At 44.4% G+C, this 27,989-nt stretch overlaps 3 protein-coding genes, 1 long non-coding RNA gene and 1 pseudogene across 4 annotated transcripts; 1 reads left to right on the top strand and 4 right to left on the bottom strand.

Annotated features, from left to right (window-relative positions):
* Positions 1-529: 529 nt before the first annotated feature.
* Positions 530-1,376, bottom strand: LOC103628129 (60S ribosomal protein L23A-like; annotated as a pseudogene).
* Positions 1,377-1,480: 104 nt separating this feature from the next.
* On the top strand, positions 1,481-2,203 carry LOC109939458 (probable mitochondrial adenine nucleotide transporter BTL3). Its single transcript, XM_020537646.2, has 2 exons — positions 1,481-1,504; positions 1,606-2,203. The coding sequence occupies exons 1-2, from the start codon at positions 1,484-1,486 to the stop codon at positions 2,122-2,124; spliced, it is 540 nt and encodes a 179-aa protein (XP_020393235.1). The 5' UTR covers positions 1,481-1,483; the 3' UTR covers positions 2,125-2,203.
* A 5,531-nt stretch (positions 2,204-7,734) lies between these two features.
* Positions 7,735-8,803, bottom strand: LOC103626219 (uncharacterized). The gene is made up of 2 exons (XR_002261913.1): positions 8,677-8,803; positions 7,735-8,224 (listed from the first exon to the last, which is right to left on the bottom strand). It is a non-coding gene; the product is annotated as an uncharacterized lncRNA (long non-coding RNA).
* A 762-nt stretch (positions 8,804-9,565) lies between these two features.
* On the bottom strand, positions 9,566-21,194 carry LOC109939457 (uncharacterized). Its single transcript, XM_023300138.1, has 5 exons — positions 20,710-21,194; positions 20,502-20,572; positions 10,069-10,124; positions 9,751-9,912; positions 9,566-9,586 (listed from the first exon to the last, which is right to left on the bottom strand). Exons 1-5 carry the CDS (start codon positions 21,192-21,194, stop codon positions 9,566-9,568), a joined length of 795 nt encoding a protein of 264 aa, XP_023155906.1.
* A 2,176-nt stretch (positions 21,195-23,370) lies between these two features.
* On the bottom strand, positions 23,371-27,711 carry LOC103626218 (probable 3-ketoacyl-CoA synthase 20). Its single transcript, XM_008646622.4, has 2 exons — positions 26,672-27,711; positions 23,371-24,446 (listed from the first exon to the last, which is right to left on the bottom strand). Exons 1-2 carry the CDS (start codon positions 27,350-27,352, stop codon positions 23,610-23,612), a joined length of 1,518 nt encoding a protein of 505 aa, XP_008644844.1. The 5' UTR covers positions 27,353-27,711; the 3' UTR covers positions 23,371-23,609.
* Between the last annotated feature and the right edge of the window lie 278 nt (positions 27,712-27,989).

Here is a 27,989-nt window from a genome sequence, read left to right as displayed (position 1 = left end):
CAAAATTTTAGAAGTTACCTAAGATCACATAACTTGTTTTTCTTACAAAGTTGTGAGGTAACTGCCATTTTGATGATTGACTATTTAGCCATAACCTCAAGACCTAACACTGTAACGATCACATAAACATATCATCTAACCCAATGCACAACAATACCTTGCTATTGAAGAAGGGGCACATAGACTTCTTTGTTGCTGCTTAATTTCTCAAAAACAGTGTATTCTAGATCAGTTTGGCTTGCTTATTTTCTGATGAAAAAATGTTGCAGCTTTGCTTATTCATATATGTTCAAGCATACACACTGCAATCAGAGTAGTACAATACCTGACTCTGGTGTCTCTGACGATGCTGATGGCCATGCCGGCAGCGAGGCCAGCAAGGCTGCATGCGAGTTCGAAGGAGAGGTGTGTGTAGCCGTCTAAGAAGTAGGGCTTGGGCTTGGCCTTGGGGTTGATCCCGGCAGAGATGATGGCGGCGATGATGAGGTCATAGATGCCGAGGACTCTGCCCATGACGATGAGGACGATGGACTTCATGACAAGCTTGAGGCGCATGACGCCCATGGAGGCGACGCCGACGCCACTCTTGGTCGTCTCATAGGCGACGCCCATGCCTAGACACCAGCGAGGGTGAGGGGCCAGGGGAGTGTGGAATGGACGGTTGGATCCAGCTGGTGAAAGAGACATAGAAGGGAGGGAGGGGAGATCCGAAGGGTGCTTACATGAGAAGCTTCACGTAAGCCTTCTTCTTTCCATCAGGCCTGGACAGACACAGTTAAGAATTAACTCATAGTTGCACAACATAATAGATTATGCACAAGAAAATAACACTGGACCAAATGCTAACCTGATCAGGGTGTTGACCTTCTTGGCCTGAATGTCATACATCTTCTTGACAGCAGCCTTGATCTTCTTGTCTGCCTTGAGGTCGACAATGAAGACCAGAGTGTTGTTATCTTCAATCTTCTTCATCGCTGATTCTGTGGTGAGGGGATACTTGAGAATTTGGTACTGATCAAGGTTGTTCCTTCCGGTAGTGTTGATTCTTGGGTACTTGGGGTCCCTAGCCTTCTTCAGGGTCTTGGGGCGGTGAAATGTCACGGACGTGTGAATCTTCTTGGTCTTCTTCTTTCCTGGCCCAGACTTCACAGCCTTGACAACCTTCAAGGCCTGGTCTTGGCATCACCCTTCTTGGCAGGAGCAGCTAATCAAACCACAGTTAGATAAAACAGTCAGGTCATGAATACAACACAGTAAGCCTATCGAATGGAAATAATTTGTGGATTTGGGCATGGTGATTGTGCACTAAAATAGACAAGTTTTGTGCATAGTAAACAATATACTACAATATGTATTGGTAACATTGCATTACACATCCTATCTGTATTTAGGAGACAATGCAGTAATTATAGTTTGCTAATTATATACCCACCCTTCAGATAATTCTTGGCAGAGCAGATAATTATAGCTTTGTGCAACGATCATGTGCATACCTATGGATACAGTAGGTTTTTTTTAAAGAATTTGTACCACATATTTCTTTAATCTTTTACTTTGTTGTCATCTTTTCACTGACTATTACCTGATTTGAGTTGTTGGTTTCAGATCAGGACAAAGATGGTTGCTCCTGGTGGTGAAGCTTTAGGTGGGGTCATTGGTGTTGCCCGCCACATGATCCAAACTGAAGGATTCTTCTCGCTGTATAAGGGATTGGTGCCTTCTCTTATCAGCATGGCACCCTCTGGCGCTGTATTCTATGGAGTGTATGACATACTGAAGATGGCTTATCTGCATTCTCCTGAAGGAAAGAAAAGGGTATCGATGATGAAGCAACAAAAACAAGAGACAAATGCATTGGATCAACTTGAACTGGGTACTGTGAGGACTTTACTCTATGGGGCCATTGCAGGTTGCTGTGCTGAAGCTGCTACATACCCATTTGAAGTGGTCCGTAGGCAGCTACAGATGCAAGTAAAAGCAACCAGAATGAATGCGCTTGCAACATGCCTTAAGATTGTCGACCAAGGTGGGGTACCAGCACTGTATGTCGGTCTAATCCCCAGTTTGTTACAGGTATGTATTCTTTCAGCAGAGAACCTACTTCCACATATATGTCAATGGTGATCCAACACACATAGCAGGGACAAACACCGACATCGAAGGGAGAAATGGATGAACAGCTGCACAGAGCCTTGGAAGGAATCTGCATAATATAAAGAAGCATGAATTTAGACCTTTAAAACAGAAATTGACCAAAGTGGGAGACAAAGATCAGAAACATAAGGGAACTGTCCAATCTAGCACAGCTCCCTCCCATACTTCAGTTCAAAGCAATGAAGGGAATACCATAAATTATATGGATCATTGATCCCATGAATTATTCCATGCTAACAGATTGGTAAGTGAATTTGGACTAATAGAGAGCAAAAACTTGCATGACATACGTGACCTGGTAGTGAACCATGTAAATTTAGGTGGGTACAACAGTGAGAATTGTACTTCCCAGCACTATACGGGGAATAATGCAGTTGGCACTCTTTATTCTCCATCACTAACTGTAAATTTAATCCAAACTCAAGGGGGCACCGTGGTTTATTTGAATCCCAGAAGAAACAGGAAGCAGAGCAAAGTATAGGAAACATTCCACACAATCTGCACCAACAAAAGAATCCATCTAATCAAACACATTGGGATTTCTATTAAAAAGAGAATCCATCTAACCAAGAGAAAAGGGAATCAACCTGAGCCAAGATAGATCTCTACCCTATGCTCGTCGGGGGGGCACACCTGCATGAGGACGATGACAGGAGAAGAGCTGTGGTCGAAGGATACCTGGATCCAGATGCGTTTGGCGCAGGGGGAAGATTGCTTCCGAAGTTGTCAGGTCAGGCCAGAGGAGCAGGCTGTGTTGGGGAGGCGCGATGGCGGGTTGCTTTAGGTCAAGGGATCTAACACCGCGTCGTCGTCGGGAAACATGACGCTGCAGGCGCCTTCCACGCCGCCATCTCTGTGTCCTCCACCTCCTTCATCAGATCAGATCAGCACTCACCATGGAACCTTCCAACGAGAGGTGTCTCGGTCTTGCACTGCCGATGCGGTTGTCGGGGCCGAGGTCGCACGCCTTGTGGGTGGCGATGGCAGCGTGGAGCAGTGGGATGCGGCGAGGCGGAGCACGCGTGGGGGCGTGTCGCGAGGCGCGTCGCGCGCATCACGACGAGATGGACGGGGGCGAGGGAGCATTGTGAGGTTGGCCGCGCGCATCACGGCAAGACGGACGCCGTCGGTGACCCCGGACTCCGCCTGGTCAGGGCCACAGTTCAGATCGGTTAAACGACAGGTCAAATCAGGAAACGGCGACGCGAGATTCTTCGATCCGCGGGGTGCGCTCTCACCTTGGGGTGCTTCGGGAAGGTACGGACGAAGAGGATGGCGATGGAGACGTGCGCTTCCCGGCGGCGGCGACGGAGCTTCGGCGAGTCTCCACCATGGCGTGCGCGCGGAGTGATTAGGGTTTGGTGGGAGAGTTGGCTGCCCGCCCAACGCACGCGGAGGACAGGGGAGGAGGCGACGCGGGCAGGTGAGGTGTGCGGGCAGGAGGGCAAAACAGGAAATGAAAAAAAGGCAGAACGCAAGGAGGCAGCCTACCCCTTACAGCCTTAATAGGTAGTATAGATATATACATATATACTAGTTATATGCCCGTGCGTTGCTACGGAACCAATATGATAAAATATATTTATATGCAAAAGCACTAAAGAGCTGCTTGGTTGGGTTTATTTTGATCCGTAACCGTTCCCACCACAACCCAACATTGTAGGTACCAGATTTAGAAAAAGGGTGTCCCGTTCCATGGAATTGTTCTCTTCAAAACCACGTTACAAGAATTGAGTTTTTTCCATGTTCACTCCCATAGCAGCAAACACAATAGCAAAGTTATCATCTTCACCACCCTGCAGGTAATAAAATCAGAACTAATGATTAAGCCTTATTTAGACATGTAAAGCATACATTAATACATAATCCTTCATATCAATGTTGACCTCACATGAAATAGAAAATAAGTACATGTACATGTGTACCAAAAGAAACTGTAGCTTACTTGGTCACTGGCGATTGGCAGAGCACATGTTAGCATAAATTTGAAGTGCCATGGCTGAGACAAGAGACTTTGATCAGACAACAGGTTCAGTTCTTATAACTCACTTCTGCCAGCATTCAAATATGATCCTTGCTACCAGAGGATCAACTTCCTTGGGAATATCAAGTCGTCTATCCTAGAAACCAACTGCCCCCACAACCTGCATTGGATTCATCCCACTCCATGGCATTCTAAGCGTTGCCAGCTCCCATAATATGGCACCAAAGCTGTAAACGTCGCACCTGCACAAAATTCAGGTAGTGGCAGCATCAAGATATGTTCAATAATATGACATCCCTTACGAACATGCACTTCACAATGAGTAGTGTAGAGCAGCATGCCAGGGACAGAAATTACTTACCAGCGATCCAAGTAGGCTTCAGGAATATTAGGGAATAAAACACATGCAAACTATGTGTTAGTGTTACATGTGTTCTTGGTATGAATACATGCTGAATCATTCTAAACGCTACATGAAAAATATGTAAAACTGCCATTTTCTGTCAAATTGTTTACTGCCACAGGTTATCTCTGTTTTCAGTGCAGAGCCTGACACTAAAGTTCAACACTAACCAAGTGCTAAGATGGGCATGTCATCAGATTGGATATAATAGTAATGAGTAGAAGAAGCTTCTAGCTTCAATTGAGCATCTGCGTGCTGAAAGCTTATAATTTCAATTGGTTGGCACATCTAAACCTACAAAGCCAAGACCAATCCATCAACCATCAAGAAACACCCGCGTGCTTGGCCAACTGACCACCAGCAGGTGCCGAATCAGTGTGAAGCTTAGAATCTACAACAAACATGAACACCATCCCATTGCAAAAACCCTATACGTGAGATCAGATAGAAACAAAAAAGATGCTATGTGCTTATTGACCTTATCTTGTTGCTTCTGTCGGTGCATTGCAATGGGATGGTGTTCACACTCCACGGGGTAAAATAGCAGCCCAACTGGAAAAGAGAAGGTGAGGATTAGAAATCATAAAACACACTGCGAATTATTATCACAACTGTGTGTTATATGTATCAAGATGTGCCAACATTAACGAAAATATTACATGTGTCATGAGTTGTGGAGCAGTTGCATCCCAAAAAGCAGGAACATAGTTCTCTATCATCCATCCACAATAAAGAGAAATTATCCTCGTAAACCAAAGGGAACAGATGAATATAGATAACTATATTCTAAAACTACAAAAAGAGTATACATAACAAAATAAATGCAGTGAACTCATTAGATATTCATGATATCTAAACTCCCTTTGGTTTCCAAAAAATGATAAATGTACATGGACTCGATCTAACAGCGGGCCCAAAAAATGAATTCGAACTTGTCGTTGAATCAACTGATAAATGTATACAGCTGAGGGCCGCGTAATGACATGGACAAAAAGTGAAACAAACTCTAAAAAGTGATCAGGCAACTTGTTGCATTTGCAAACATATGTCCCGGTAAATAAGTTTCCACCCAACTGAAACTGTTCTCCAGGCAAAATATACCCTATCGAGTAAAATGCAATAGATTATCTATAAACAATTTATGATGATTTATTAGCAATAAAAAATAAAAGTAAACATGTGACGCAATTCTTCATAATTAACAGTTTCTTCAATTATTTCTAATGTTAAATTATCATCGACCATATCCATTCTGTGTTGTGTATGGAGATTTTGCATTATCGAATGGAAATGTTGATCCATTGAACCTTCAAGGATATCCGCTGACATATTTAAGGCATCAGCACATACGTTCAAGTTTTCCTGGTGCAGGTGTCCAGGAGGGAGTACGAGGACTGCACCACGGATTATTTCTTTTGACCTGTCTGCAGTATCGCCTGCATCCAGAGATTAGCAGGTTTCCATCTTGCTAGATATGTATGCAAAATGTGAAATAGCATTAAACTTTTATGCTAAATCCTTGTGGATTATTTCTTTTCACATGTCTGCAGTATCACATGCATCCAGAGATTAGCAGGTTTCCATCTTTACATTTCTACGAAAATAAACTGCTTGATGGTGCGGAGGTGGCTGATAAATCAGCTTTATTTCATTTTCATGAGTGTCTTGGTCCATACATGTTTTTTGATATTGCTGACGGCCGTGAACATTGTGGAAGAAATGCTGCTACACAGTCACTCTGTAATGAATTTGAAGCTGATACAGCTATTGAAATACTGTCATTTCTAAAGAACAGGTGAGGGTATTGTCTCTCTACCTGCCCATGTTTATTATTGTGTAGGAAACTAAGGCTATATACTTTCTCTGTGAACAGATGCAAGGATCAGAGACTCCTATAAGCATACAGCAATAGAGAAATCATTCCGCCTATTTGCTTTCTTGGTATCAGCCTAATTACCGATCCTTCCTCTCTACCTGCTGCTTATCCCTCCTTGGTTGACCAGCAACTTGCTGATCCTGCTGCTGCTCTTCCCCAACCACAACCAGCCAATCCTGCTGCTGCTTTAGCCTCTGTCAATGTCCGTTCTCATATCCCTTTCACTCTAGAACTCCATCCTCTCAACTACAATAGATAGCGTGAGCTATTCCACACTCTAGTGGGAAAATTCAGTGCCATTCATCATGTTGATGGCACAGCAGTGCCTGATCCTGGCACCTCTATCTGGATAGCGACTGACTATGTTGTGCACTCCCTCATCTACTCATCAGTTTTGGATGAAATCCTCGGCAGCGTTCTCATGCGAGGTGTCACTACACGCACCATATGGACCGCAATTGAAGGAATCTTCTACGCCCTTGCTCTCGAAGATGAGTTCCACACCACTGAACAAGGCGGTTAGATGGTGCTTCAGTACTCTCAACGGCTGAAAGCGTTGACTGACTCCCTTGCTGATGTCGGTCAGCCTGTCTCCGCCGACACTCTGGTGCTTCAGCTGCTGTGTGGCCTCAACTCCAATTTGAGACCAATGGCAATAGTCATCAAAACAAGGAACTCGTTGTCGTCCTTCCTCGAGGCTCGCTCCCTACTCTCTTGAAGAAGCTGACCTCAGCGATAAATCTTCCTTGACTACAACTTTTGTTGCTTCATTGGGTTTGTTGCAGATGTTAGACGTATGAATGTCGCACTAACACATGCCAGGCTTTCTCTATGGATTGTTGGAAATTCAAGAACTTTGCAGATTAATTCACACTGGAATTCCTTAGTATGTGATGCTGAAGAACGGAATCTGTAATAGTGAATCAAGCCAAAAATATAATGATACGTTCCTGGAAAAATCAAAGCATGGATGAGTGGAAGATCAATGGATGCTAAACCCTTTTCTTTCATACAAATCCACTTGTAATAAATGTGGAGTCAGGTATGAACGTGTGGTGATCCAACAAAGTAAAGAAAACAGATGCTGACAGGTGAACAGAAAACACGAACCTTTGCTAAAGATCCAAGCACTTCTTTAACAGCCTCTTGCTTCTGGCACAAATCTGAGAAATTGCTGTATTTGATTCCTTGCTGCGAAAGTGTGAAGAAGTTAAAGTTCAATGCCTGAAACAATCTATGAATATATTGGTAGGAGAACACCATACCTTGTAGACTTCATTTGTTTTAGCTTAATTCTTGAAATAGCCTTTAATTATATTTGGACCTCCAATGACAATTTCTCCCCGAGGCATTGGTAAATCAGCAGTCAAGTATCCACCCTCAGGCCGATCAATCAACTAAAAATACAGTGGCTGATATGTCAGGAAGTCAGGAACTGTGGGAGGTCAACAGTAAGAACTCATTCACTGTCATGAGAATAGATAAGATATCCCAGTGACCCAGTGAGGAAAGAAGTTCAACAAGACCAAAAAAAATCTAAACGGGTGCATGTAAATAATCTTGAAGCTAAGAACAACCAATAACTAAGGATGATTTCAACATACAAACATTGTTAGGCATAAAAAATACAAAATAGATCCGCACAGATAACATCGTGATAATCTTGAAGCCTCATCCTTGGTCGGCGTCTTGATGATGGGTTCAAGCATTGGAAGGCCAGACCAACAAGCTCCTTCATACCTTCTGCAGTGAAGTTGTCGGCTAATCTTGGGTCAATCAGTTCATTTGAACTGAAATGCGCTTCCATCTTTCGATCATTCAATGTGACAAGAAAATGTTTTTTCAGTAAGCAGTGAGTAAAAGAAATATCCTTTACGCTAGTGGCCCTTCCGCGTAAAACAAATATCCTTATGCACGAGAAATTGCAGCACTTTTTTCAAATTGTTATTTTCCTCTTAAAAAGTGTCTCAACTAAGGTACAATTAGTTGTATCCATTATCAAACATCAACAAGGACTTTCAGTATTCAATAATACATCCTAATAAGAAGTTATGTGATCCTACAACATGACAAACACTTCTCACTCCTAATAACTATGAAAACAGTTTATGCTCTAGCTGTTTTCAAGTTTTGGAAATGTGTGGCCTGACTTCACAGTTAGGTACACTAAACACAAGAATGATATTTTGCTGGAGATTAAGCAGAACTCCATAACTTTCCTTTATAGATAACTTACAGCTACATGTCAGTAGAAATTACCCAGTGTGCCAAATATTCTCTGGACTCTGTAGGTATCAAGGAAGCTGCTTCCCTGCCAGTAATTAGCTCCAAAGGAAAAACTCTAAAGCTGTAAACATCACTGCTTTCAGAGAACTGAGCCATCGACTGTACCCTGCATATAAGCATTCAGAATGGGTTGCAAATTATAATCACAGGATGAGCCAAGAAAATCGTCCATGACTGCAGAGATTTAAGACTTTTTTTCTCGAAAAACGCAGGAGAGTTGCGCATCATTGTATTAATAAGAAGGGGAAATTAAGGTCCAAGAGATTTAAGACTCAATAGCATTACAAACCCATAACACTAAAATACCAAAAAAATGTACTTAGCGACAGTCTGAGCCTTATTCTAGTGGTGAAAGCAGCATAAGCTACTCCGTACGTGTGAGCCATACATGCATGCAGCAATAATTATGTCTTATTCAAATGGCATTTACCCACACTTGCATTTAATCAACCACCAATCACCACGCAGAAGACTTAGTATCATGCTTAAGCAACTTGTATCTCCGTATCTTTGTATATACTGTTATATTAACATCTTCATTCAACGGTCCTAGAGATTCGTCTATCTCCTATCTCTCTCATTTTCTTTGATACCTTAATACCATGGTGAAGACACCTAGCATTTCTCATTTTAAAAATTTAAAGAACCTTTATTATTTGATAAGAGAAACACTGGGTATCAAAAGACAAAAGTTCAGTCACAGGATATGAGAATCCGAAGTTAACCGTTGGAACAAAATATTTTCGTACTGAATATTTAAAACTAAAACGATAAAAAAAGAGATTAAACATGCTAAAAAAAGAAAATTAAAGAATGCTGACCTTCCGTATAGCTATAGCAGTTGTGACAAGTTTATCACCAATTAACTCATGCAAAACCTTATCTGCAGAAAGCGATTCTACAGATAAGTTAACCGTTGGAATGTATGTACAAGCACAAGGCTGTAACTCTATGCAAAAACATATGCTATTTATACAAGAACATATATTACTCAAGATTTTAGACATAAGCAGATAAGTTATTGCAAATATTTATAATCCTATTTACCTTCACCTCGACGCGAGAAAGGTAAGGCCTGTTCTTTGCATCATGGGAGAATCGTACATTTCCACGTCTCTCACCAGATTTTATCCACTCCTTATACACATCAGGATGTTTCCACATTGCATCCATATCAGCCTCTGATACCTTGGAATCCCAATATATCAACTGTGATTCTGAGTCAAAAATCATGTCAAGTTATAAGCTGTTTTTTTAAGTGGGGAGAAGGTCTATGTCCTTATGTTTTGCACATAACTATAAATACCACGTGCATCTCAGACAAGAAAATATAGAAACATAAATAGCAACAAAGCAAAATCTAACCTGTGCTTGACAGTTTTTCTTGGTCAGGAACGAGGTCATGGCAAATTTCTGGTTGTCTGCAAAAAAACAGTGAGCAATAGTATGTCAACTAGGGCAAACTTCCAAAGGCAGAAGATGAATGTGCACAGATGAAGATGTGGTTTAAATTCAAACTTGAAACAACTGCATAGCTTTATCTGCAAAAGAGGCATCTGGACTTTAATTTGCTGTGTAGTTTCTATTGTGTTGACCTTAAGGAATATGTTATATGTAATGAGATGTAGGGAGCTTTATGGCCATAAAGGAAGATTTCAGATGATATAAAGTCCAGCAGAATGGAGCTCAAGTTCTGAATATGTTAGTAGTCACCATACAGTCATTGCTGAAAGGGATTTGGGCTCACACCTAGTCCCTAATTAATTTTGGTGGTTGAATTGCCCAACACAAATATTTGGACTAACTAGTTTGCTCTAGTGCATAAGTTATACAGGTGCCAAAGGTTCACACTTAGCCAATAAAAAGACCAAGTATTGGGTTCAAACAAAGGAGCAAGGAACAACTGAAGGCACCTCTGGTCTGGCGCACCGGACTGTCCGGTGTGCCACCGGACATGTCCGGTGCACCAGAGGACTCAAACTTCAAACTCGTCACCTTCGGGAAATTCCAGAGGCGACTCCGCTATAATTCACCGGACTGTCCGGTGTACACCGGACATGTCCGGTGCTCCAAGGAAGAAGCGGCCTCTGGAACTCGCCAGCCTCGGGAATTCACTCCAGCCGCTCCGCTATAATTCACCGGACTGTTCGGTGTACACCGGACTGTCCGGTGTAACAGCGGGGCAACGGCTATTTCGGCGCCAACGGCTACCTGCGACGCATTAAATGCGCGCGCAGCGCGCGCAGAGGTCAGGCACGCCCATGCTGGCGCACTGGACACTCAACAGTACATGTCCGGTGCGCCACCGGACATCCAGGCGGGCCCAGAAGACAGAGCTCCAACGGTCGGAACCCAACGGTTTTGGTGACGTGGCATCGAACAGACAGTCTCACCAAACGGCTAGTTTGGGGGTTGGGGCTATAAATACCCCCAACCACCCACCATTCATTGCATCCAAGTTTTTCACTTCTCAACTACTTACAAGAGCTCTAGCATTCAATTCTAGACACACCAAAGAGATCAAATCCTCTCCAAATTCCACACAACGCCCTAGTGATTAGAGAGAGAGATTTGCTTGTGTTCTTTCGAGCTCTTGTGCTTGGATTGCTTTCTTCTTTCTTGATTCTTTCATTGCGATCAAACTCACTTGTAATTGAGGCAAGAGACACCAAACTTGTGGTGGTCCTTGTGGGAACTTTGTGTTCCAAGTGATTGAGAAGAGATAGCTCACTCGGTCCGAGGGACCGGTTGAGAGAGGGTAAGGGTTGAAAGAGACCCGGCCTTTGTGGCCTCCTCAACGGGGAGTAGGTTTGAGAGAACTGAACCTCGGTAAAACAAATCCGTGTGTCTCACTTCATTATTCGTTTGCGATTTGTTTTGCACCCTCTCTCGTGGACTCTATTATCTTTCTAACGCTAACCCGGCTTGTAGTTGTGATTATTTTTGAGAATTTCAGTTTCGCCCTATTCACCCCCTCTAGGCGACTTTCATTTGGTATCAGAGCTCGATGCTTCATTAGAGCCTAACTGCTCGAAGTGATGTCGGGAGATCACACCAAGAGGGAGATGGAGACCGGCGACAAGCCCACTACGAGCCAAGGGAGCACTTCATCGGAAGAGTCCCGCACCAAGAGGAAGGAGAAGAAGAAGGACTCCTCCAAACGGAAGGAGAAAAGATCTTCTTCTTCTCACCACAAAGAGAAGAAGGAAAAATCTTCTTCCCACAAGTCGCATCGGAAAGGCGACAAGCACAAGAGGATGAGGAAGGTGGTCTACTACGAGACCGACACTTCATCAACATCGACCTCCGACTCCGATGCGCCGTCCGTAACTTCTAAGCGCCAAGAGCGCAAGAAGTTTAGTAAGATCCCCTTACACTATCCTCGTACATCTAGACATACTCCATTACTTTCCGTTTCATTAGGCAAACCGCCAACTTTTGATGGCGAAGAGTATGCTAGGTGGAGTGATTTAATGAAATTTCATCTAACCTCACTCCACAAAAGTATATGGAATGCTGTTGAGTTTGGAGCACAGGTACCATCCATAGGGGATGAGGATTATGATACGGACGAAGTGGCCCAAATCGAGCACTTCAACTCCCAAGCTACAACCATACTCCTTGCCTCTCTAAGCAAGGAGGAATACAACAAGGTGCAAGGGTTGAAGAATGCAAAGGAAATTTGGGACCTTCTCAAGACCGCGCACGAGGGTGATGAACTCACCAAGATCACCAAGCGGGAAACGATCGAGGGGGAGCTCGGTCGCTTTCGTCTTCGCCAAGGGGAGGAGCCACAAGATATGTACAACCGGCTCAAGACCTTGGTGAACCAAGTGCGCAACCTCGGGAGTAAGAAGTGGGACGACCACGAGGTGGTTAAGGTTATTCTAAGATCTCTTATTTTCCTTAACCCCACTCAAGTTCAATTAATTTGTGGTAATCCTAGATACACACTAATGACTCCTGAGGAAGTAATCGGGAATTTTGTGAGCTTTGAATGTATGATCAAGGGCTCAAAGAAGATCAATGAGCTTGATGAACCCTCCACGTCCGAAGCACAACCGGTGGCATTCAAGGCGACGGAGGAGAAGAAGGAGCAGTCTACATCAAGTAGACAACCAATTGACGCCTCCAAGCTCGACAATGAGGAGATGGCTTTAATCATCAAAAGCTTTCGCCAAATCCTCAAGCAACGGAGGGGGAAGAACTACAAACCTCGCTCCAAGAAAGTGTGCTACAAATGTGGTAAGCCCGGTCATTTTATTGCAAAATGTCCTATATCTAGTGACAGTGACAGGGGCGACGACAAGAAGGGAAAAAGGAGAGAAAAGAAGTACTACAAGAAGAAGGGCGGTGATGCCCATGTTTGCCGGGAGTGGGACTCCGACGAGAGCTCCACCGAGTCCTCCTCCGACGAGGACGCCGCCAACGTCGCCGTCACCAAGGGACTCCTCTTCCCCAACGTCGGCCACAAGTGCCTCATGGCAAAGGACGACAAAAGGAAGAAGGTTAAATCTAAATCCTCCACTAAATATGAATCCTCTAGTGATGATAATGATAGTGATGAGGAAAATAATTTGCGTACCCTTTTTGCCGACCTAAACATGCAACAAAAAGAAAAATTAAATGAATTAATTAGTGCCATCCATGAGAAGGATGATCTCTTGGACTCCCAAGAGGACTTCCTAATCAAGGAAAATAAAAAGCATGTTAAGATTAAAAATGCTTATGCTCTACAAGTTGAAAAATGTGAAAAATTGTCTAGTGAGCTAAGTACTTGCCATGAGACTATTGACAACCTTAGAAATGAAAATGCTAGATTAATTGCTAAGGTCGATTCTCATGTTTGTATTGATTCAACTTCCAATCTTAGAAATGACAATGTTGATTTACTTGCTAAGATTGATGAGTTGAATATTTCTCTTGCTAGCCTTAGAGATGAGAATGAGAAATTATTTGCTAAGGCTAAAGATTTTGATGTTTGCAATACTACTATTTCCGACCTTAGAACTAAGAATGATATGTTGCATGCTAAGGTTGTAGAATTAAAATCTTGCAAACCCTCTACATCTACCGTTGAGCACACTTCTATTTGTACTAGATGTAGAGATGTTGATATCAATGCTATTCATGATCACATGGCTTTAATTAAACAACAAAATGATCATATAGCATTATTAGATGCTAAAATTGCCGAGCATAACTTAGAGAATGAAAAGTTTAAATTTGCTAGAAGTATGCTCTACAATGGGAGACACCCTGGCATCAAGGATGGCATTGGCTTCCAAAGGGGAGACAATGTCAAACTTGATACCCCTCCAAAGAATTTATCTAACTTTGTTAAGGGCAAGGCTCCTATGCCTCACGATAACGAGGGTTACATTTTATACCCTGCCGGTTATCCTGAGAGCAAAATTAGGAAAATTCATTCTAGGAAGTCTCACTCTGGCCCTAATCATGCTTTTATGTATAAGGGTGAGACATCTAGCTCTAGGCAACCAACCCGTGCCAAGTTGCCTAGTAAGAAAACTCCTAATGCATCAAATGATCATGCTATTTCATTTAAAACTTTTGATGCATCTTATGTTTTAACTAACAAATCCGGCAAGATAGTTGCCAAGTTTGTTGGGGGCAAACACAAGGGCTCCAAAACTTGTGTTTGGGTACCCAAAGTTCTTGTTTCTAATGCCAAAGGACCCAAAACCGTTTGGGTACCTAAAATCAAGAACTAAAATTGTTTTGCAGGTTTATGCATCCGGGGGCTCAAGTTGGATACTCGACAGCGGGTGCACAAACCACATGACAGGGGAGAAGAAGATGTTCTCCTCATATGAGAAAAACCAAGATCCCCAACGAGCTATCACATTCGGGGATGGAAATCAAGGTTTGGTCAAAGGATTGGGTAAAATTGCTATATCACCTTACCATACTATTTCCAATGTTTTTCTTGTAGATTCTTTAGATTACAATTTGCTTTCCGTTTCGCAACTTTGTCAAATGGGTTACAACTGTCTATTTACTGATGTAGGTGTCACTGTCTTTAGAAGAAGTGATGATTCAATAGCATTTAAGGGAGTGTTAGAGGGTCAGCTATACTTGGTAGATTTTGATAGAGCTTAACTCGACACTTGCTTAATTGCTAAGACTAACTTGGGTTGGCTCTGGCACCGCCGACTAGCCCATGTTGGAATGAAGAATCTTCATAAGCTTCTAAAGGGAGAACACATTTTAGGACTAACAAATGTTCATTTTGAGAAAGACAGGATTTGTAGCACATGCCAAGCCGGGAAGCAAGTTGGCACTCATCATCCACACAAGAACATCATGACCAGTGACAGGCCACTGGAGCTCCTACACATGGACCTATTCGGCCCGATCGCTTACATAAGCATCAGCGGGAGTAAGTACTGTCTAGTTATTGTGGATGATTATTCTCGCTTCACTTGGGTGTTCTTTTTGCAGGAAAAATCCCATACCCAAGAAACCTTAAAGGGATTCTTGAGACGGGCTCAAAATGAGTTCGGCTTAAGGATCAAGAAAATTAGAAGCGACAATGGGACGGAGTTCAAGAACTCACAAATAGAAAGCTTCCTTGAGGAGGAGGGCATCAAGCATGAGTTTTCTTCTCCTTACACTCCACAACAAAATGGTGTAGTGGAGAGGAAGAATCGAACTCTATTGGACATGGCAAGAACCATGCTTGATGAATACAAGACACCGGATCGGTTTTGGGCCGAGGCAGTCAACACCGCTTGCTACGCCATCAACCGGTTATATCTACACCGAATCCTCAAGAAGACATCTTATGAACTCCTAACCGGTAAAAAGCCAAATATTTCATATTTTAGAGTTTTTGGTAGCAAATGCTTTATTCTTGTTAAGAGAGGTAGAAAATCTAAATTTGCTCCTAAAACTGTAGAAGGCTTTTTACTATGATATGACTCAAACACAAGGGCATATAGAGTCTTTAACAAGTCCTCAGGACTAGTTGAAGTTTCTTGTGACGTTGTGTTTGATGAAACTAAGGGCTCTCAAGTAGAGCAAGTTGATCTTGATGAGATAGGTGAAGAACAGGCTCCGTGCATCGCGCTAAGGAACATGTCCATTGGGGATGTGTGTCCTAAGGAACCCGAAGAGCCTCCACATGCACAAGATCAACCATCCTCCTCCATGCAAGCATCTCCGCCAACCCAAAATGAGGACGAGGCTCAAGTTGATGAAGGAGAAGACCAAAGAGATGAGCCCCCTCAAGATGACGACAACGATCAAGGGGGAGATGCAAATGATCAAGACAAGGAGGATGAACAACCAAGGCCGCCACACCCAAGAGTCCACCAAGCAATACAACGAGATCACCCCGTTGACACCATCCTCGGTGACATTCATAAGGGGGTAACTACTCGATCTCGTGTTGCACATTTTTGTGAGCATTACTCTTTTGTTTCCTCTATTGAGCCACACAGGGTAGAGGAAGCACTCCAAGATTCGGATTGGGTGATGGCGATGCAAGAGGAGCTCAACAATTTCACAAGGAACGAGGTATGGCATTTAGTTCCACGTCCTAATCAAAATGTTGTAGGAACCAAGTGGGTCTTCCGCAACAAGCAAGACGAGCATGGTGTGGTGACAAGGAACAAAGCTCGACTCGTGGCCAAGGGGTATTCACAAGTCGAAGGTTTGGATTTTGGTGAAACCTATGCACCCGTAGCTAGGCTTGAGTCAATTCGTATATTATTGGCCTATGCTACTTACCATGGCTTCAAGCTTTACCAAATGGACGTGAAGAGTGCCTTCCTCAACGGACCAATCAAGGAGGAGGTCTATGTTGAGCAACCTCCAGGCTTTGAAGACCGTGAGTATCCTAATCATGTCTATAGGCTCTCTAAGGCGCTTTATGGGCTCAAGCAAGCCCCAAGAGCATGGTATGAATGCCTTATAGATTTCCTTATTGCAAATGGCTTCAAAGTCGGCAAGGCCGATCCTACTTTATTCACTAAAACTCTTGACAATGATTTGTTTGTATGCCAAATTTATGTTGATGATATCATATTTGGGTCTACTAACGAATCTACTTATGAGGAATTTAGTAGGATCATGACACAAAAATTCGAAATGTCTATGATGGGGGAGTTGAAGTATTTTTTAGGATTCCAAGTCAAGCAACTCCAAGAGGGCACCTTCATTTGCCAAACGAAGTATACTCAAGATATTCTAAGCAAGTTCATGATTAAGGATGCCAAGCCCATCAAGACATCCATGGGAACCAATGGTCATCTCGACCTCGACACGGGAGGTAAGTCCGTGGATCAAAAAGTATACCGGTCGATGATTGGTTCATTGCTTTATTTATGTGCATCTCGACCGGACATTATGCTTTCGTGTGCATGTGTGCAAGATTCCAAGCTGACCCTAAGGAATCACACCTTACGGCCATAAAACGAATCTTGAGATATTTGGCTTATACACCTAAGTTTGGGCTTTGGTACCCTCGGGGATCCACATTTGATTTGATTGGATATTCGGATGCCGATTGGGCGGGGTGTAAGATTAATAGAAAGAGCACATCGGGGACTTGCCAGTTCTTGGGAAGATCCTTGGTATCTTGGGCTTCAAAGAAGCAAAATTCGGTCGCTCTTTCTACCGCCGAAGCTGAGTACATTGCCACAGGCCATTGTTGCGCGCAATGGATGAGGCAAACCCTGCGGGACTACGGTTACAAACTAACCAAAGTTCCTCTTCTATGTGATAATGAAAGTGCAATCCGCATGGCGGATAATCCCGTTGAGCATAGCCGCACTAAACACATAGCCATTCAGTATCATTTTCTTAGGGATCACCAACAAAAGGGGGATATCGAGATTGCATACATTAACACTAAAGATCAATTAGCCGATATCTTTACCAAGCCTCTTGATGAACAAACTTTTACCAAACTTAGGCATGAGCTCAATATTCTTGATTCGAGAAATTCCTTTTGTTAACTTGCACACATAGCTCATGAGTATACCTTTGATCATGTCTCTTTTATATATGCTATGACTAATGTGATTTCAAGTATATTTCAAATCAAGTCATAGGTATATTGAAAGGGAATTGGAGTCTTCGGCGAAGTCAAAGGCTTCCACTCCACTCTACTACTCATCCTTCGCCGTCTCTCCGCATCACTCTCCATCTTTGGTATAATCTTCACTCATTTATTTATGACCAAAGGGGGAGAAAGTACTTCTAAGGGCCTATATTTCATTTCAAAGTATCCGTTTTTGGCGATTCATGCCAAAGGGGGAGAAAGTATTGGCCCAAAGCAAACGGACCGCACCACCACCTAATTTTAAAAATTTGGAGATTTTCAATTGGTCAATTTCAAATTAGTATCTCTTTGTGTTCTAAAGGGGGAGCAAGTAGTATTTTTTAAAACTTGATATCTCAAAACCCTCTTGAACACTAAGAGGATAATTTATTTGAGGGGGAGTTTTGTTTAGTCAAAGGAAAAGCATTTGGAATAAAGGAAGAAAATTTCAAAACTTGAAAATGCTTTGCAAAAATCTTATTCATTCACCTTTGACTATCCTGCAAAAGGACTTTGAAAAGAATTTACAAAAGAATTTGCAAAAACAAAACATGTGGTGCAAATGTGGTCCAATATGTTAAAAACAAAGAAACAATCCATGCACATCATGTAAGTATTTATATTAGCTCAATTCTAAGTAACCTTTGTACTTACATTTTGCAAACTAGTTCAATTTTGCACTTTTATGTTTGCTTTGGTTTGTGTTGGCATCAATCACCAAAAAGGGGGAGATTGAAAGGGATTTGGGCTCACACCTAGTCCCTAATTAATTTTGGTGGTTGAATTGCCCAACACAAATATTTGGACTAACTAGTTTGCTCTAGTGCATAAGTTATACAGGTGCCAAAGGTTCACACTTAGCCAATAAAAAGACCAAGTATTGGGTTCAAACAAAGGAGCAAGGAACAACTGAAGGCACCTCTGGTCTGGCGCACCGGACTGTCCGGTGTGCCACCGGACATGTCCGGTGCACCAGAGGACTCAAACTTCAAACTCGTCACCTTCGGGAAATTCCAGAGGCGACTCCGCTATAATTCACCGGACTGTCCGGTGTACACCGGACATGTTCGGTGCTCCAAGGAAGAAGCGGCCTCCGGAACTCGCCAACCTCGGGAATTCACTCCAGCCGCTCCGCTATAATTCACCGAACTGTCCGATGTACACCGGACTGTCCGGTGTAACAGCGGGGCAACGGCTATTTCGGCGCCAACGGCTACCTGCGACGCATTAAATGCGCGCGCAGCGCGCACAAAGGTCAGGCACGCCCATGCTGGCGCACCGGACACTCAGCAGTACATGTCCGGTGCGCCACTGGACATCCAGGCGGGCCCAGAAGACAGAGCTCCAACGGTCGGAACCCAACGGTTTTGGTGACGTGGCTGTCGCACCGGACATGTCCGGTGTGCACCGGACTGTCCGGTGCGCCATCGAACAGACAGACTCACCAAACGGCTAGTTTGGTAGTTGGGGCTATAAATACCCCCAACCACCCACCATTCATTGCATCCAAGTTTTCCACTTCTCAACTACTTACAAGAGCTCTAGCATTCAATTCTAGACACACCAAAGAGATCAAATCCTCTCCAAATTCCACACAACGCCCTAGTGATTAGAGAGAGAGATTTGCTTGTGTTCTTTCGAGCTCTTGTGCTTGGATTGCTTTCTTCTTTCTTGATTCTTTCATTGCGATCAAACTCACTTGTAATTGAGGCAAGAGACACCAAACTTGTGGTAGTCCTTGTGGGAACTTTGTGTTCCAAGTGATTGAGAAGAGATAGCTCACTCGGACCGAGGGACCGGTTGAGAGAGGGTAAGGGTTGAAAGAGACCCGGCCTTTGTGGCCTCCTCAACGGGGAGTAGGTTTGAGAGAACCGAACCTCGGTAAAACAAATCCGTGTGTCTCACTTCATTATTCGTTTGCGATTTGTTTTGCACCCTCTCTCGCAGACTCTATTATCTTTCTAACGCTAACTCGGCTTGTAGTTGTGATTATTTTTGAGAATTTCAGTTTCGCCCTATTCACCCCCCCTCTAGGCGACTTTCAATTGCAAAACAGCAAAAGTAGATGTTGCTTCTTACAAAACTGCTTAGTTCATTACATTAATACTTTAGCATGTCAGATGAACAGAAACGATCTTGACATATAGTTATTTAGCAGCATTAAGGCTTAAGTGCAATTGTTTTTAATGAACTCAAATATTATAGTAATTTGAACTTGGACGAATCCAACTGAACTCTTAATTCTTAAACCCTTTCAGCCATGTCAGGTTTGGCTTAGGTCCCAGGCACCCGACTATGTTAAATGATCGAGGGATCTTCTCCTAACTTAAGTTTACTAATCTCGTAATAAATCAAGCACGGTAAAACAGGTATCCTATATGCCACAAGTGCTAAGAGAAATAAAATTAGTTAAGGAACATTACTGAAAATTGCAAGAAAGTTAGACGTGATATAAAATAAAATATTAAGAAAGAAACCTTATAGACAACAGGTTCTCTTTCACATAAAGATAACGCTGGAAGATGGGGGAAGTTGATTTGTGAGCAGCCTTCTTTTTGCCGCCTTTATATGCTCTAACAACAAATTCTTCAGTTCTTTGTCTGCAGCATTTTGTAATATAATTGTATTAACTGCTGAAATATCAAAGATGATAATATGAGTAAAACAGGAAGAACGGATGAATCACAACAGGAAGAGAAACATGAACAACCCTCAGAAGGGGATTCCTTACCCAAGTACCTCTGGATCTCGCCCTGGTAGATCAGGTAGTAGTTCTTCCCTTCCCTGATGATCCTGACACCCCTGGGAAGGACGCGGCGCGGTCACACACACACACTCACAGGCCAAACAAAAACAAAGGAGGCGGCTAGCAGTAACACCAGCTGCTGATGGCAATCGAAAGCAGTGGAGCTGGAGCAGATGGGCGAGTGGCGGCTTACAGTCCGTATCGGTCGCACCGGTCCTGCACGGCGAAGACGTCCTTCCAAGACTTGGATCCCTCCGGCGCGTAGAACGCTGCGGCGTCCGCTCCCCACCTGTCATTGAACAGCTTAGAGAAAAAAGTTTGAGAAGCTAGCACCTTATTTATGTTGATTTCATCATCACTGAAATTCCGTTCTTGAAAAAGGAAAAAAAGAGGCAGAGCAATTGCAATTGCAATCACCGGCGCTTCCAATTCCGTATTGGGATGCCACAATTTTAGGGAGCGCGTCAGACCTTGGGGAGAAGAGGCGAGGGACTGGTGATCCAGGAGGTGGAAGATCTTGAGGCACAACTCTCTGGGCAACCCATCCATGTCTCCTCGAGGCTTTCCCAGATAGGTGGAGGCGCCGTCGGGAGACGCTTGTTGTCGTTCGCCCCGTCCCGCGCAGACGCCGCCGCCGTGGACCAGAACCTGGAGGTGTCGTCGAGAGGGAACCGCCATGTCACCCGTGGGAGCGCCTTCGAGTCAGTCTGGTCACTATTTATCTTCATTGTTGCACCCTCAAGCGGTAGAGGTGGAGGTCGTGGACTGGGATCGTGCTGCACGCCGAAGGGAGAGCAAGGCGGTCCGCGGTTGCGCCGAGATGCCCGAGCTTGACGAGGAACAGGAGAGCACGGGATGAGACCAGGAGAGCAGGACCGCTGGGCTGGGAAGGAGGTGGTACAAGAGGATTTGGTATGGGCCGCAACAAGCAGATGGGCCTTCGAGGACGCATGCACTTTGTATTTGCAAGCTAAACTTAGTACCACATCGACCGCTGAATTGTGCAGACACATGTTTATAAGTTTTTGTGCGGAACATCTTGTGTATTCTTACCTGACCATTGCTGTCACCCCAAATAGCAGACTTTTTTGGTCAAATGCGCGGTGCACGAAGACAAGGACCCCACATGCAAGACCAGGGGTGTGGGACCCACCTGTCAGACGTTGTACGACAGGGTGTGGGCAGAACCAGGATGGGAATGGAGAACAGGCCAGTGGTGTGGGGACCCCACATGTCAGACGTTGTACGGCTAGGGTGTGTGGGCAGAACCAGGATGAGAATGGGAATGAGAACGTGAATAGCAGAAAACCAAGATGGAATGGGAATGTCAGAACCAGGAATGGAGCAGCCTACCCCTTAGAGTCTTAATAGGTAGTATATATATATATATACACTACAGTTTCGGCATCCAGTCTTTTGGTTGTAGACGATTTCTTAGTTCTAAGGACCTTCGGCAGAGAAGGAGGCCTAACAACGTAAATGTATTGTTAAGCGCAAATGTATTATATAAGTAAAAAAACATGATATGGACACACTTGACTTCCTTAACAAACCCCTGCTCCTCGTATGCTTCTGTAGGTTAGTCTTTAAATTCCTCGTACACTTGCTCTTCTACTCATATCAATACAATATCAATACAAATAAATAAGCAAACAATAAATAAATAAAAATACACCAATCAAAGAAACACAATTGTGTAAAATTGATCTACACGCCGAGACGAATATGTAGGTTCGAGAACCGGTTAAAACAAAAAAAAAATTATAGCAAAAAAATATGATTATTTTTATTAAAATAATGGTTATAGGGGCTGTTTCGTGAAGTTTGAGGAACCCTACATAATTTCTAATAATAACCGAAGGATCTACGTGTAAAAAGAGCTCGTTGGATGGAGGGTTCAAAAACCCGAGAGCTCATGGTTTAATTTATAAAAAAAATTAGGACATGTATGTGATTATTTTTGAACTGCACCAGACTGCGTTCAAAAACCGAGAGCTCATAGTTTTCTCTTCTTTACTTTGCTTTTCTATTTTCACTTTGTCCTTTTTCAATTTCAAGTCAAAGTCAAGTTCAAATTTAGATGCAACAAAAAAATCCAGCATGTCATGCAAATTAATAAAATATTTCCTTTTTATATTTACTTATTCAAGAAAATATTTCCAAATATATGATGCACATAAGAAAAACTCACAAAAGTAAATATTTGAAGATTTTATTTATTTAATTTCCCACTAAATTTTGGTTATTACATATAGGGCTACATTTATAGGGGAGACTCCTAGCTAGAAATTGGTACTAAATGTTTCACACATTTAGTACTGGTTTTTACAAAAGAATCAGTGCTTATCTAATTTTGGTGGGAATCCCAATTGTGCTGTTTGGAAATGAAAATACTTTTCGGCACCGGTTCTTTAAAAAAACGGTACTAAATGTGTCTCTAGATTTTGAGCCAGCTACGGGATCTTTAACACCGATTGATGTTTTCAACCGGTACTAATGATTTAAAGTTTAGTACCAGTATTTTGGGTAGGATCTAAATGTGTTGGTACCAATTCTTGTATTGAACTGGTACCAAATATTAGTACCGGTTGGGAACAACAACCGGCACCAATATTTTTTGCATGGATATAATATAGATTTAAACCTGTTGCTGACGCCAGTCGATTTTTAATCAACCGGTGTTAAACCGAAGCCCCATTCTAGTGAGCAATGTGGTTTTTGCTTCAAAGTGAAATGTGTCGAACAAAAGCCAAGCTGTGTGTATTGCCTTGATGGCCCTGCAATAGCTCGGACCACACGCCCTTCAAGTGCATGTGCGCAGGCATCTCCCAATCTTAACGCTCACCAAATAAAGGACAAGAAGCAGATGAATCGTGGAAATCAATAATTCTTGGCGCGTGAGTTCATAGAGCTCTACGTACACCACATGCAAATGCAATGTGGATGCAAATGACGGCAAACAGAGTAACCAAATCAAGCCCTAATAACTAATACTCCTACTAACGGCGCTGCTGCTAGCTGCTGCTTCTTCTTCTTCATTATCTCGATTATAAGTTACATGATGAGAAATCAATCATGTAAATATGTATTATTTCAGGCATGGGAGACAGAGACCTTGTACGTGGCGCCGTCAGGGAACGTGTATGCGGTCTCGTCGATGGGCGACACCCTGGGCACGTGGATGGGGAGCACGTGGACCTCCGGCGTCCACGGGTTGCCCTCCTCGCTGGCGTCCACCGTGCGGAGCGCCTTCCAGACGGCGCTGTTGCACTTGAAGCCGGAGCCGAAGGCGATCTGCCAGACGCGGTCGCCCTTCCGGATGCGGCCCTTGGCCTCGCAGTAGGCGAGCTCGTACCAGAGCGAGCTGCTGGAGGTGTTGCCGAAGCGGCAGAGCGTCATCCGCGAGGGCTCCATGTGCCAGGCGCTGAGCTTGAGGCTGCGCTCCAGCTCGTCCAGCACGCCGCGGCCGCCGGCGTGGATGCAGAAGTGGTCGAAGGCGAGCCTGAAGTCGGGCAGGTAGGCGCGCACGTTGGCGCGGAAGACGCGGTTGAGGACGACGGTGGCGAGGAAGCGCAGCTGCTCGGACATGGGCAGGACGAGCGGGCCCAGCGTGGTGATGTTGGTGCGCAGGGCCTCGCCGGCCACCACCATCAGCTCCTTGGAGAGCGAGACGCCGACGCAGCCCGCGTCGTCCTCCTCCTGCGTCACGCAGCCGAAGCTCTGGTCGTGCGCGCCGCGGTGGGTGCGCACCGTGTGGATCAGCTGGTACTTGGCGCGCCGGCGGTCGGCGCCGCGGTTGGAGAGCAGGATGGCCGCGCCGCCCACGCGGAAGAGCGTGTTGGTCACCAGCATGGGGCGGTTGTTGCCCATGTACGCGTTGAGGGTGATGTTCTCCGTGCTCACCACCAGCGCGTACGTGTCCGGGTGCACCTGCATGCATTCGATCGTACGTCCGGAAACATACGTACATGTGGAAGATCCCACAATATTACACGGATGGTATGAATAATAAAAGAGAAAAGACACGACTATGGTTAAATGAGACACAGCAAAATTGAGTGTACCCGTTTAAAAAACCCATAAAAAAAGATAATCCTATGTACGTAGGCTACCCGGCGGAATGACCGTGGTCAAACAGCTAGCCCCAGCGCAGCGGCAGTAGTAGTACACGTACGCAAGCAGTCAGCAGAACTGGGCCTGCCCCTTGTGTCAGACTACCATTTATTCATAGATGCATGCATGCACTGCAGCGGTGACCGATAGACTTTCAATAACCCTGCTACTACTCTATATACATATATAGTGCTGCATGCTAGCCTGCTAGGGCATGTGCAGGCAATGTGGGTATTTTAAGAGTCTTTAGAGAGTTAATTAAAAAACAAATAAGAGACAAGCTCGAGCTTTATGCCCGCGGACAGTGTTATACTAGAGGTTAAGGATTGTATTTCTTAAGACTTGTTCGGTTAGCTCTCAATTCATGTAGATTGAGTGAGATTGGGTGGGTTTAAATTTTAAGTAAGTCAAACTTTTTTTAATTTTTTTTAATCTCATTCAATTTATGGGTAACTGGATTAACCAAACAAGACCTTAGTTGTTTCTTCATTTCTTGCACTTGAATCTAAACCGATGCTGTATCAGTTTGTACATGCCCTAAGGACCTGTTCGGTTTTCACGGATTGGAGTCTTGGAATAGTTCCTGACCGGATTGCTTCTCTAATTTATATAAATTTTGATGAGTTATAAATGAATCCGTGTTCATTCGCGAAGGAGCGAACATGTCCTAAATAATAGTAGTAGCGGGAGTAGTTATTGCTGCCGCTGCGACGACCAGAACGAGACCAGGTAAATAAAATAAGTAATAATGGCCGCGCGCTGCAGTTCACAAGGCAATTGTAATGCAAAAGCTAATCCCAGACAGGCCGAAATAGCTGTATGTAGTGCAAGCCGGCACCGGCACATGCATGCTTTCATAGTATGCCCTTACAAACACATGCATGCATGTACGTGCTGCTCATGCATGCATGCATGTCAGTTATATTTATTGACTCCACTCAGTCACATGCGTGTAGTAGTAGTAGGGTGTTTGGTTCTGTGGACTAAAGTTTAGCCCGGGTCACATCAATCGTTTGACTTTCAAATATGAGTATGAAATATAGACCCAACCAACTGTACTAGATTCGTCTCACTTTTTAATCTTCGGCTGAGAAATTAGTTTTATAATCCGACTACATTTAATACCCCGAACGAAGGTTCAAACATTCGATGTGATAGAGGCTAAATTTTAGCAGAGGCAAACCAAACACTTGTTAGTTTAGGTCCGTCGGTCACTCATGCCAACGCAGTTAATATAGTAACAAGCTACTGGCTAGTTTTAACATTCGATGTAGTAGAGTAGGTCCGTCGGTCACTCATGCCAACGCAGTTAATACAGTAACAAGCTACTGGCTAGTTTTAACATAAGACGAGAAGATGCATGCGTGTTTAATTATTAATTGTCGGGGAATTAGGGTATAGTAAGATGATAATACTTGTACTACTTGGCAACCACATGTGTTTAATTATTAGCATGTTTGGTTCGCTGCCTAACTTGCCACACTTTGCCTAACTTTTTTTCCTAAGGTTAGTTCTTCAATTTAAACGACTAACCTTAGGCAAAGTGTGACATAATTAGCCACAAAACCAAACAGGACCTAAATTATTATCTGCCAAATAAAACCAGCCTGGAAGCACAGCAGAATGCTAGCTAGCGCGTGGTGAAATCATTGTGTATATATATATATATATATATATATATATATATATATATATATATATATATATATATATATATATATATATATATATATATATATATATATATATATATATATATATATATATATATATATATATATATAACTTGACGTCTCATGCGGTAATAACATTATCTCTGCCATACGGTTGACGTAGTAATAAACCGAGCACGCGATGCACGCAGTAGGAGGTATAGGTAGCCGCTTGTGTGCTGAAACTTTTACCTTGCCTACTTTTTTTTGGTAATTTCGTACTACTGCCTGCTAACACGAATAAGTCGGCCTTCATTAAAAGCACCATTACCATTAAGTCGTCAGCAACAGCTAGAGCTAGCATGACAGCAAGTAGATCGAGTTGTGTACCTGGAGCAGGCGCTTGGCGAGGTCGATGGCGATGATGCCTGCGCTGCACCCCATCCCGCTGAGGTTGTGGCTGACCACGTCGCGCCGCATCCCGTAGCGGTTGGCGATGAGCGACGTGAAGGACGGCGTGGGGCTGAGCAGGCTGGAGTTGAAGATGAGCACGCCGACGTCGGCGGCCGCCACGCGCGCCCTGCGGAGGACCTCGTCCACGACGCCGAAGATGACGGCGTGCGACTCCTCCCGCGCCGTGCGGAGGCACATGTCCACGGGCACGCTGATGAGCGACGCCGGGAAGTGGGTCTGCTCCCCGAGCCCCGACCGCTCCAGCATCCGCTTCTGGAACGCCATGCTCTCGTCGCTGAACCGCCCGCACCGCCCGAAGTGGGCGATCGTCTTGGCGCGGGAGGCCTCGTGCGAAGGCCCGCCCACGTACCCGGACAGGTCCACCAGGTACACGGGACGCGGGCGGGACACCGCGTACGCCCACGCCGCCACCGCACCCGCCCAGCAGGCCACCGCCACCGCAGCCGGGCTCAGCCCCAGCAGCTTCTCCTTCGCGGATAGCAGCGAGGCCAAAAGGACGACGGCGGCAAGGAGGAGGACATGGAAAACCTGGCGGCTCATCGACACCTTGTTGGGCGCCTGCGTCGTCGCACCGATCTGCTCCCTGCTACCCACCATTCTATATATTGTTGCCAAGGAAGGACAGGACAGGACAGGAGACTAGCTAGCTTGCCAAGCAATGGAGCCACTCCAATGGCACTCGATGGTCGTTGGAGGGGTGCGAGGAATAGCAGAGAGCGGATTTATAAGGGGGCTGGTTAATGGCAGGCAGCAGCTGGTAGGTGATGGGCCGGCCGGTTCGCCGGCCAGGGAGAGAGGGGCAGTGCCAAGTTGCCACCGCAATAATAACTGCGGCGATCGATCGATGCATGTGCAGCCATGAACAGTAGAGCATGCAGCGCCATTGGTCTCAGCTGCATGGCTGTGCAAGTACCTTGCGCCACCATGCCATGTGTATTGGAGTTGCAAGGAGGGATATGAGAGGAGTAGGTGGCTGTGAATTCATTGTTGTTGGAATCTGATCGCCTAAACATGGCGCGTCGGGTCGTCCGCACATACGCCGCGTCCACCTCAAGCCGATCGACTGCGACACACGAGCCTAAACATGTAGCAACGGGTTTTAGATTTGTTGGACCAACATTCCTTCTAAAAAGCTAGCTCCATTATGATTTGTTCGGTTATTCTCATTACACATGGACTGTATGAGATTAGAAAAAATTAAGAAGTTTGACTTCCTTGGAATTTAAACTCATCC

Source organism: Zea mays, chromosome 5, assembly GCF_902167145.1.
Source record: "Zea mays cultivar B73 chromosome 5, Zm-B73-REFERENCE-NAM-5.0, whole genome shotgun sequence".
Taxonomy (NCBI): Eukaryota; Viridiplantae; Streptophyta; class Magnoliopsida; order Poales; family Poaceae; genus Zea; species Zea mays.
The sequence above is the reverse complement of the archived record's forward strand: the minus strand, read 5'-3'. Positions and strand labels throughout refer to the sequence as shown.

Coding starts and splice junctions, on each gene's coding strand:
- LOC109939457 (XM_023300138.1), bottom strand. CDS start 21,194: ATGGCGGTTCCCTCTCGACGACACCTCCAGGTTCTGGTCCACGGCGGC. Junction 10,125..20,501: donor CGAGATCCAGAGGTACTTGG/GTAAGGAATCCC, acceptor GTTTTTTTGCAG/ACAACCAGAAATTTGCCATG. Junction 9,587..9,750: donor TTTCTCGCGTCGAGGTGAAG/GTAAATAGGATT, acceptor CGCTTTCTGCAG/ATAAGGTTTTGCATGAGTTA.
- LOC103626218 (XM_008646622.4), bottom strand. CDS start 27,352: ATGGTGGGTAGCAGGGAGCAGATCGGTGCGACGACGCAGGCGCCCAAC. Junction 24,447..26,671: donor TCGCCAAGCGCCTGCTCCAG/GTACACAACTCG, acceptor GAATGCATGCAG/GTGCACCCGGACACGTACGC.
- LOC109939458 (XM_020537646.2), top strand. CDS start 1,484: ATGTGCATACCTATGGATACA. Junction 1,505..1,605: donor TGTGCATACCTATGGATACA/GTAGGTTTTTTT, acceptor TGTTGGTTTCAG/ATCAGGACAAAGATGGTTGC.